Below are 12,231 nucleotides of genomic sequence, written 5' to 3' on the forward strand. Positions count from 1 at the left end.
GTTAGGATATTTCGAAAGGAAAGTACTAAGACTGGTTGGTGAATGACACTGGATTGTGGAGAAAACGATACAATTTCAAACTTTATAGAATATACCAGGAACCAGATAGCGTAAAACATATTAAGATAGGACGTCTGAGGTGGATACGTCATGTCATGCGGACGGAACAAAATAACCCAGCTAGAAAACGCTCCTTGATAAACCCATTGGTCAGAGAAGAAGACGAAGGCCCAGAACAAGGTTCCTTGATAACATCGATGAAGACATGAGAACTATGGGAATACCTGCGTGGCAGAGGAAGGCGATTGATAGGACTGGAGAGAAATTCTTGAGGACGCTAGAACCCACGCAGGGTTGTAAACTATATCTTATAACTTATTTAGCAGAACTTGGCTGGAAGATTTGGTTTTATCAAATGGCCCCCACGGTGACCTGATATGATTATATTATATTATTTTTACGGGGTCATTTATACAACACGATGTACATAACAAAGCCCACCAATATTAAATAATTGAAAAACAGAATAACTGTAAATATAAGAGGAATAGGCAGACATGTTGCACAATGTTTTACGTAGTTTTAAAGATGGAATGGTTTTTTGTTTAAAAGTAAATGAATTATATTTTGGAAATCTATTGTAAATTTCAATAAAAAGATTTACGATTCATTCATTCAAGTTATCGGTGGTATAAAGAGATCATTTTAATATTAATTATTCGGATGAAATTAAATCTGAAACTTTTACATTCAAAACCCTTTCATTGCCAGGCTAAATTAGAACAGGTTATAATACACAAGTGGTGAACGTCGATATGACGCACATGGCAGTTAAAGGGTTAAGCATAGGTAAAGTTATATGAACAATATTCAAAATTGCTTAGGTAATCTGTCATAAAATATACAGAATGATCCATTAAAAAAAAGTTTCCTTTACTATCGGAAAAATAAAAGATCTGACAACATTGCAAATACCATATGAAGATCGGCCACATTATACTACTATACTCCTATAAAACTAATTTCATAAATATCTTGTTCATAGCTTTTGAAATAATTAAATTTCCATAAATTTGCTTCATATTACACTTATAACAATACGATGCTATTTATAAAATATGTTAAGAAATTTACTCACCTTTTTTTAGAATTATCTTGAGGCACGGGATGCGCAACCTCTATCAAGTCCTTCTCTCCTATACTCATATACAACTTATCAGTCTCACTATCGGGCATTTTGAAGTCCGGTTCCGTTTGATTACTCAAAATATTTAAGCCGTCTCTCAAGTAATTTAACCAAGGTGGAGTGAGTCCACTATCTGCATCGGTCGACAGTTTTAATTGTGTAGCTATTTCCTGGAGTTTGACGTTCGATGGACTGTAGGGTTTAATTTCAAATTCGTTGCCTTTGTCCGTCGATTTCGCTGATTCGCAATAGAAATATATGTTCCTAAAAAAGGTACATTACAATGAATATTCTTATGCAATGAAATAAATTTCATTTAGATGAAAACGCCAAATCTCATTATTGGTTTTAACCCTTTCATTACTGTAGAGACATATTATGTATGTCACAGCGGATTTCAAAAAATCTGCTGGCATCTGTTTGTCCCCAAAGCCTATGATATTCGAACGCATCCGTATTTTTAGACATTCATTACTCATTACCTAGTAGTATGCAACCTACATATCACGAGGACCCTTAAGCTAGCGGGGCAAATGAGCGGAATCCAATTTAACTTACGTAATATTTTTTCACCCATTTTTCACTAATGTATTACCACCCTAATAATTTTTCACCACCAAACCACCCTTAATGGGAGCGATTTTGCTGGCTTACGGTTAAAACTAGTAGAATTCCAAAAATAATATTTATGATATACCATAGTGCTCTGCTAGATTTTTATGAATTTATTACCACACTAGTTATTATTCACCCCTTAACTATTCCATATGAGAAGTCAATAATTCCGTTGGGTTAATATTTAAGGTGATAAAAAATCTATTTTTACAATTTTACTGTACTCTTCTTGTACCTGAAAATATAAATTGCTTGCCAGGTTTTTACTGAATTTTATCCACCCTCATAATTTTTGACCCCCTAAGCCACAGTTAATGGGAAACATTCAACAAGCTACTCATTCACGCTAGCTAAATGCGAAATCTTTTTGGAAATACAAAAGTGCTCTACTAGATTTTTACTATATTTTTACCAACTTAGTCATTGTTTTTAACTACCCAATTAAAAACATTCTGAAATGTTACTCTGTGCTAATAAGCTAATATTTATTTTTTAAATGTTTAAATATTGAAAATATGAAAATACTTTATTACAAAAATTATAAATTTTAACTGTTTTAAAAAATTGACTCTGATTATAGTAGTGAGTACATGGCTAAGAGAAATCGAATTATGAGTCCCTTTTATGAATATAAAATAACTGAAATCAAGTTGAGGTTTAGTAAATACAATGGAATTGTTATATTTAACAAAATAATTACCAGGTAAAAAATATTTAAATTCAAATAATTTTATTATGCTAATTACATTAATTACCTAATTGTAAGGCAGGCTCGGGACACCTTGGCCACCTATTGTTAAAACATTAAAAGATTCGTATTTATCGGGTACATCCATAGACCTGAGCGAAGTGTACCGCCAATCAAGGAGTGGGGGCTGCAGTCTTAATCGGATTTTAGATTGATACCGCCCTCTTCACTATTATTTAACTTTGGCAATAAATTGCAAATATAGCGCCTCTGTACTGTCCCTGAGTGTGTATGCTGAGTACAATAGTTTTTAAGTAATTTTTAACAGTAAACACCAGTACACATTCATCTAAGCACGATCACGGCTATAGTTGATTTTTAACTCTTAAAATGTGAAAACGTGCATTTTTTTTATACCGGGCGAAAAAGTACGACTTCACGCCCCCAAAATTAGAACGTAAAGTGCGGAATTCATGCCCAGTGTGTTAGGTGAAAAATATTAAAATAGTAAAAGGTTGTAAAGTAAAAGTACAATACAAAAAAAATATTAAAAATACTTTTTATAATTTTGTTTTGTCAGTTCAAAATTTAACCTAGGAGAATGATTGGCTTCTTATAGAGGGATAAACAATTGTGAAGGTGGTAAATGAATTGGAAATGCTTTGTAGCACACAGTGGTATTTAAAAATTACTATTTTTATTTTAACTTAAGCTACCACAAGTTAGATGAAAGGCGAAAAATTAGTAAAAATCGAGCAGAATCATGTGGTATTTCAAAATTTTTATTTGAATTAGCTAGCTTAATATTCGAGCTTCCGCTTAATAGCTTAATATTGACTTCCCACAAGGAGAAGTTAAGAAGTGAAAAATTAATAGGGTGGTAATAAATTTGTAAAAACCTATCAAAACACTGTGGTACTTTAAAAATATATATTTTTTTCAATTCTGCTGGCTCGAATATTTAGCTAGCGGGAACGTTACCAAATAAAATTGCTTTAGTGGTGGAAAATTATCAGGGTGGTGAAAGTGTAGCAAAAACTTACCAGAAGACTTTTTTATTTCAATTATAAGTAGAGTACAGTGGAAAATAAAAAAAAATTTCGCCATAAATTTTAACCTAACAGAATTATTGACTGATAGAGTACAGTAAAATTGTAAAAATAGATTTTTCGTGACCTTAAATTTTAACCTAAGAATTGTTGACTTTCCACATGGGTTGAGGGTGAAAAATTACTAGGGTGGTAATAAATTCGTAAAAACCTAGCAGAACACTGTGGTATTTCAAAAATAATTTGTATTAATTCCGCTGGCTCGAATATTAAGCTAGCAGGAACATTTCCAAATAAGATTGGTTTAGGGGTGAAAAATTACCATAGTGATCAAAGTTTAGTATAAACTTAACAGAAAACTTTTTTATTTCAGTTGTAAGTAGAGGAGAGTGAAATTGTAAAAGAATATTTTTTCACCTTAAATTTTAACCTAACCGAATTATTGACTTTCTATAAGAGGCAAGTTGAGGGGTGAAAAATTACTAGGTAATAAAATTCGTTAAAACCTAGCAGAACACTGTGGTATTTTAAAAATATATTTTTGTCTAATTTCGCTGGCTCAAATATTAAACTAGCAGGAACGTTTCCAAATAAGATTGGTTTAGGTGTGCAAGATTATCAGGGTGGTTAAAGTTTAGTAAACATTTAAAAAACAGTTTTTTATTTCAGTTATAAGTAGAAAAGAGTGAATTAAAAAAAAAGAATTGTTCCTCTTAAACTTTAATCTATCAGAAATATTGACTTTCCATAAGGTGTAGTTAACGGGTGAAAAATTACTAAGGTGGTAATAAATTCATAAAAACCTGTGCAGGGCACTGTGGTATATCATAAATATTTTTTTTGGAATTCTACTAGTTTTAACCGTAAGCCATCAAAATCGCTTCCCTTAAGGGTGGTTTGGTAATGAAAAATTATTAGGGTGGTAATAAATTAGTGAAAAATGGTTAAAAAATGTGCCATAGGCAAAAAGTTTTTTTTCCGAATTCTGCTAGCTTGAACCTTAAACCAGCAGAATCGCTCCCCTTAAGGTTGGCTTGGTGGTGAAAAATTATTATGGTGGTAATAAATTAGTGAAAAATGGGTGAAATTGGATTCCGCTCATTTGTCCCCGCTAGCTTAAGGGTCCTCATATTACGTCTGTAATCTATAAATTTATGTTAGTTAAACACGTACATCAACAACTCATAAATAACACAATTTTAGTAAAAAAAGTGGCTGCTCTGTTTTTTTAACCGATTATATATAATTTAGTTGCTGATTAACACAAGTTAGTGATATATATCGTTTATTTTTGATATTGTTTTCGTCAATTTTACCATGATTTCTAAACAGGACTCTGGTGTCCCAGTAGTAGTTTATGCTGGGTCGTATTTATCCCATTCGTATTGTTTGGTTGCAGACTTACTATGGCACGTAGACGTTTTCTAACACAAAAAGAGCTTCTCGAAGAAATTAAAAACCTCTCAAATATTTATGAAAATAAATCCTTAGAAGAACCTTATGCTGCCTCAGAATCTGATTATGCACCTGGTGACGATTCTGTCTTAGATTCTGATGAAGTACCTGAGAATACTCCTGACCGTGTGGACATCACTGCTTCCGATGAAGAAAGTTCTGATAAAGCAGAAATATCTGAAGATGACTCTGAAAGAAATGAATTGACTGCACAATGGAATATACCCAATACAAACTTTTGTCCGAAAAAAGAAATTCCTACTCAGAGAAATGGGATAACAATACTCAATATTGATAAAGGTTCTCGTCCTGTTGATATTTTTCTAAAATTATTTCCACGTAGTTTATTTACGCATATTGCTTCCTGTACAAATCAAAGAATAGCAGCACTTCCAAAGAACAGAAATATAAAATTACACACGAAAAAAACAGATATGTAAGAAATGATGACAGCGATTGGTGGTATTATGGTTATGTGTTACAATAAAGTACTATCTATACCACAAAACTGGCCACAAAAAACGAATCACTTTCGAATTCCCTCATAAAAAAAAGATCTATTTCAAGAGATCACTTATTATTCCTGCTATCTAAGTCCTACTACAATAATCCTGAAAGAAATGGTAATACATCAAAAACATACTACATCGATGAAGTAAGTTCTTGTTTGAAACAAACTTTTGTAAAGGCGAGGACTGAGAGTTCCGATCAGTCCATCGACGAATCAATGAAGTTCAAAGAAAGATCCGTCCTGAAGTAGTATCTTCCTATGAAGCCAGTAAAAAGAGGTATAAAAACATTGCAACAAGGTGATTCTTTCACAGGATATAAATACGATTTCAATATTTACTCGGAAAAAGAATCCACACCAACTACTTGAACTCTAGGAGAACGAGTTGTCGAAACTCTAGCCAACACCATACGGTCACCAGATGTTTGTCTATGCTTTGATAGATTTTTCACTTCGTTCAACCCACTAAACACCCTAAATTTTCTGTTGGTAACAACTGTTGAAATTGTCAACAGAAAGCTGAAAACTGGAGAAAAGGCTGAATTCACTTGTCCAGAAGCAATTATTTTTTACAATAATAATAAAAACGTTAGCATAATGATATGGACCGAAAATCTGCAAAATGGTGGAGTTTTGGTGAAAGTGTTTTATAGATTAGTTATGTACGCTATTGTAAATTCTTGGAATATTTACAAGGATTTGCATAAGAATAGTGTACAACAAGATAATACAAAATTTTCACTTTTGAATTTTCTGATATCACTAGCAGAACCGCTAATTTAATTAGAAAGATCGAAATCAAATGTAAAAAGACGAATAAATGGCCGTTCTTAAAGAATATCTAAACGACAGAAACATATGATCAACGTTGGAGACCATTTGCCACAACAAATACCTACTAGGAGAAGGTGCATTAGATGTTCACAAAATAAATCAGAAACTCGAACTACGACTATTTGTATAGCGTGCAATGTGCCTCTATGCAAAAATTGTTTTTTACCACATCGTTCATAAGAAGAAATGTTTTTTTGTGTAATGTACTTTTCTTATTTTGAATATAAGTTTGTTTCTTTACTGATGGGATTTATTTATCCCACCATTCAACACTAATGGGACATATATGTCCCATGTCCTTTCTAAGGATACAAGGACATACAACAATGTAAAAAAATCAATCGCTTTGTCTCTAGTTATCAACGAATATCATTAAAGTCATTTTTAACAAAGTCAAACAGTTTTATTTAGCTACAATGAAATCATTAATGAAAGGGTTAAATTAAAGCACTCTTTTAGTTAAAGCAAATCAGTTCAGAAACTACGTAGTTAGCTAAGCTTTAAGATTTAATATTATATTACTTTTATTTACTTGGTCTTTTACTTTTTGTAGGTGGCAATATTAGATAAAAAGCATTATAAGTCTTTCATATTGAATTTAACTGAACAGTAAACTATAGATTTCCATATTTCGCAAAAACAGAAAATCTTACAATTTATTAATCTTCGGTGTTGTAGTAAAATTATTAAAATATATATTTCACATTTTGACACATATGCTAAGCTAGTTAACTGATCACCATTATCAACTCATCAACTTTTAAAAATATCATCATAGATTACTTATAATAATATTGAAGAATATCATACGTACTTGTTTTTCACAGGAGACGATATAACAACATCGCCCAGCCTTACATGTCGATTGTAATCCGTATAATGTGGCACTCCACCTCCAACACCCACCAAAAATACGTAGTCCACTTTTTGGAAGGTTCCTAAGAGTCTTGTAGTTGTATTACCGGCAGCTGTCATCGCTTCTCTAGTATGACCGACAGATGGTAACTTGGTGCACACGATTCTGTGTGCTCCTATATTGCCGAGAGTGTACACGTTGGATTCGCCTGAAAGAATAAATATTTAGAAAAAACATAATACTTAATTGTATATTTTAAATATTGTTATTAGTTCCCCCTTTGAATGAAAATGATTTCAGAAGAAGACTAACACAGAAAATATATATATTTTTAAATAATATAATTACATTGTTTATAATACCCATTAAATTGTTGTTTTTAATATACATTACATATCTGTTAAATTATCTAATAACTAATATACGTTTGATCGATCGCTCAGTTTCCTATATCCACCTATGTGGTGAACTAAGACACTTTAAACAGTTATAAAAGCCAAACTATGCAAAGTGCAGAGACTTGCGTGTCTGGGGATAACTGTTGCCATGCGCACTACTTCACCAGTATCTATGCAGGCTGTACTAGATTTGCTTCCCTTACATTTAATAATCCAAGGAGGGGCAAGATTGGGAGCCTACAGAATAAAACCATCACTGAAACTTCGCGTGAAGTGACTGTAATATGAGTATCACAAGGACTGTGACGAAGGACATCTTCAGACAGGGATGCATGGCGAAACAAGGAATACCACAACCAGCAAGGTAAGATCTGGTATACCGACGGATCCAAAACAGGAGAGGGTGTGGGGGTAGGAATATACTGTAGGAGATTTATGCGATACTGCAATGTACAAGGGGAAATAATGAGAACTCTCTTGAAAAAGAGCATATTCATACATAGTCAGACAGTCAAGCGGCACTGAAGCTACTGACATGTCAGAAAGAAGTAACGTCTAGACTGGTGTGAGACTGCATCAGAGAAAGGAATGAACTGTGAGACCGGAAAAAGGCTGAGATTGTCTGGGAACCAGGGCGTCGAAGGCAAAGACAATCCACAAACATTATGACTGCAAAAAAAGATTTCGAAGTCTCACTGAATGTTATTAACGAGTATAAGTTAACACAAAATAACTATATTGACGGGTCAAAAACACACGAGGGAGTAGAATAGCTGTTAATGGTACTAACGCAACGTCTTTCTATAGCTGTTGACAATATTCCTACAATATTTCAAGCGGAATTAGTAGCAATATATTTTTGTACTCAAGAGTGGCTTATGAGTCTGTAACAGCTTGGATCTAAAAACACCCCCTTAGGCAACTATCGAAACACAACAAAGTTACTTTGTTACGGGTACCACGGCATAAGCAAATTACTGGTAACGAAATTGCTGATAGTCTTAATAATGAACTAGTACTCCTTTTGTAGGACCAGAACCATTCTGCAGTATTCCAAAAAGCCGCATCGTGGAAGATGTATGAAAATAGGAAAGGGAAATTATTGCAGCCTAGTAGATAGTAGTAAAAGATTATTACACTTCTAATCCCTCGGCAAAAATACTCTTAGAGCTTCAGAAAACTGAACTCTAAGTAATCACAAGATAACTGAATACTGTTGAACACTACTATTTTAATTTCAATATAAAAATAAAAATATAGAATAAAATTTTTTATACTGCCATCAAATCTTGACAACAAATTCTAAAGCACTATGACGTGTGTTGATAAATTATTAAAAACAAAGACTAAAATACCTTATTTTATAATAACCCAGTTGAAATCATTTACGTTATTTTTGGAAGTTTTGCTTCCTAGCGTTTTCTAAGTTTTGTAAAGAATGTGATTTAATGTAGAAATATTGTTATTTTTACCATCGTAACTAATGCTATATTTTAGATAAAAATTAAGTCGTTTTTAAATTTATAAGATAGAGTATCAATTAGAAATATTAGAGCAGTATTTTCTGTGTTAACCTTAGTCTGTATACAGATTTATAGAAAATCCAGTTATTAATTTACATAGTTCATCATTGTATACCAATCATTATATTAAAAAACCTTATTATATTATATTGTATACCAATCACTATTACATATATATGACTAACAATCTTTGTTTCTATTTACACTAAAATCTCAAGGAAGTGAAGTAAGGAAATTTTATTTAATAAGCGAATATAGTCAAAGTAGTAGAATTACTAATAGTCCAGGTGATATCTGTTCTAAAACACCCTACCCTGGTTTGAGTAAATCGTATATGATCATATTTTTGGCTTCAATCGCTTCGAAATATTATTAGAAATGATAATTTCACTAAGCGGACACTTCAAAAGGTAGGCTAAATTTTTTTATTAAACAATTTGTAAAAAAAAATTGTTAAGAATTCATTTTTTTCTCCTTTTCGTTGCTATACCTCGAGCTAAGCTATGCATTTCAGATTTTTAAATTTTATGAAAACAAAAAAGTTTTAATTAAATTTCGTCAAATATTGACACTTGATTGCAAATTGAAAAAATAATATTATTGCAAAATCAGCAAAAACAATTTAAAAAGGGTCAAAAATCAATGTTTTTTCAATAATCTTTTTCTTCTTCTTCTTCTTCGGCTTTTCCCATTATGACCGTATTTTCCAATTTATATAAAAAATACATTTGGGAATTTTAAACAACTAATGACTCATGATAAGAAAATGGAAAATGCGTTTGTTAATGTTAGCATAATGCTATTTACCTGTTACATTGTTTTATTACATCGCCAACAAAATGTTTTGACTAGCAGCTATTGAGACATCTTTCACCTTAAATTTTATAACAACCAGACTTTGTGTGTTATAAAAATAAATTGAATAATAATTGATAATATAAAACATATTTTATGTCGTGACCGGTAAAGTGAGAGGAGTCGTTCTATTTTAGAAACAATTTTTAAATACATGAATTATACCCGAGGTTATTAGTTTAAATCAAAGATTTATGGTAAAGATGTTAATATAAAACATTTTCAGAAAAATATGATAAGAAATGAACGCCAAGCAGAAACCTTCTTCTTCTTCTTCTTCTTCGGCTTTTCCCATTATGAGTTCGCCGTTTTCGTCCTCCACAGCACTCTATTCTCCCAGTCACCTTCTCTGAGGTCTCTATCTATCATAGCATTTCCGACGTATGTTTTCCATCTTGTAGCAGGTCTTCCTCTCCGTCTTCTTCCCGGCGGGTCCCAGTTTAATATTCTTTTCGGCCACCTATGCTCTGGCATTCTTTGTACATGCCCGTACCACTGCAGGGCTCTGTTTTCCAACTTTTTTGTAATTGAGCATTTTACTTCCATTCTGTTCCATATTTCCTCCGTTCTTATTCTATCCGCTCTTGTGATTTGTAGATCTTCTCATAAAGTCCAGTTCAACTGTTCTTATTTTATTTCGTATTGTTGTTGTCATTAGCCATACTTCCGCTCCATATAGGGTAATATTCATCACTATGCTTTGAAAGATCCTCTTTTTGTTTTCTTTGGTTAGAGTGTTGTTCCATATCACTCTATGAAGTGCTCTTGTGGCTTGTTGTCCTCGTGCTATTTTCATTTCTATATCTTTCATACAAGTACCATCTCGGCTAATCATTGACCCTAAATACTTAAAAGCCTTACAACTCTTAATAGTCTCTTCTTCTAAACTTAAGTTCAAATCTGCAACCTCGGGTCCAATACATAAGTATTCGGTCTTGCACATATTTATCTTGAGTCCCCAAAGTTCATATTCTTCCTTTAATTTCCTTATCATATATTCCATATCCTCCCTGTCTTGTGCAAAAATGACTTGATCATCTGCGAAAAGTAGTGAATGTAATATATTCTCTTGTACTGGTATGCCCATTGTTCCGCATTTTCTATACCATCTTTTCAAAGCCTGATCTATATATATGTTAAAAAGTATAGGTGAGAGATCACATCCCTGTTTGAGGCCTTTTGTTGCGGTGATTGTTTTTGTTATTTCATTACCTAACTTTATTTGCACTTGTGTTTCTTTATACAGTCTTTGTGTTATATTCACCCATTTCTCTCTAACGTGCATTCTTCTTATTGCTTCCCATAGTTGTTTCCTGGGCACGCTATCGTATGCTTTCTCTAAGTCGATAAAGGTCATATGTGTTTCAATGTTTTTTTCTTTGTTCTTTTCAATCACCTGTCTCATAATGAATATATTATCTAAACATGATCTGGCTTTTCGGAATCCGGCTTGTTCTTCGCTATAATGGTCCATGTGTTCTAGTTTTTCTTTTATAACTGATGAAAAGATTCTTGCTATTGAAGGCATTACACTGATCCCTCTGTAGTTATTTGGTGACCTTTTGTCACCTTTTTTGAAAATGGAGGACATGTATGATAAATTCCACTCATCGGGAATTTTCTCTCCTGCTTCGATTTTATTGAACAACATTCGTATAAAGGATACTATCCTTGCGCCTCCATATTTCAGCAGTTCCATTTTTATGTTCCCTGGTCCTGGTGCTTTATTGTTTTTGGATTTCTTTAGTGCTTTATTTATATCTTCCTCTGTGATTTCTGCTTCCTCAGTTATTATTGTCACAGGGTATGAGATATACTCCGGCCTATTCTCCTGCAATAATTTTGTGTAATGCTTTGTCCACTCTTTTGATGTAATTATCTGTATGGTATTTTTACTTCGTTTATTACTTCTGATGTTTTTTATTTTTTTCCATGCTTCCGTTGATCTGTTATACCCTATCGTGTTGTCTATGTCTCTGCACATTCTCTCCCAGTATTCGTTTTTCTCGAGCTTTATTCTTTGTTTAACTTGTTGTCTGAGGGTAACATATTCTCCCCGTGTTCCTGGGGTTATGTCGTTTAGCCATTTATGAAATGCACTTTTTTTTCTTTTAATCAATAATCTTTTTCAGGTATTTAAAAGCCACATAGAATTTTTAAAATTTACCAAGAAAATATTTTTAATGCAATAAAAAACATTACAAAATCGATCAAGTAGTTTTCGCAAAATAATTTTGCAATAATTTTGGAAAAAAAATACT

The 12,231-nt window shown here is 32.6% G+C and overlaps 1 protein-coding gene across 3 annotated transcripts in view; it reads right to left on the reverse strand.

Moving 5' to 3' along the window:
- Positions 1 to 12,231, reverse strand: part of LOC140439491 (uncharacterized) — a 121,772-nt gene that overhangs the window by 8,828 nt on the left and 100,713 nt on the right. For all 3 annotated transcript variants that reach the window (XM_072529438.1, XM_072529437.1, XM_072529439.1), the window contains 2 exons: positions 7,153 to 7,402; positions 1,139 to 1,450 (listed from right to left, as the gene is read on the reverse strand). In XM_072529438.1, the coding sequence (XP_072385539.1) occupies positions 1,139 to 1,450; positions 7,153 to 7,402 (562 nt within the window). The remainder of the gene's footprint in view (positions 1 to 1,138; positions 1,451 to 7,152; positions 7,403 to 12,231) is intronic.

Source organism: Diabrotica undecimpunctata, chromosome 4, assembly GCF_040954645.1.
Source record: "Diabrotica undecimpunctata isolate CICGRU chromosome 4, icDiaUnde3, whole genome shotgun sequence".
Classification (NCBI taxonomy): domain Eukaryota; kingdom Metazoa; phylum Arthropoda; class Insecta; order Coleoptera; family Chrysomelidae; genus Diabrotica; species Diabrotica undecimpunctata.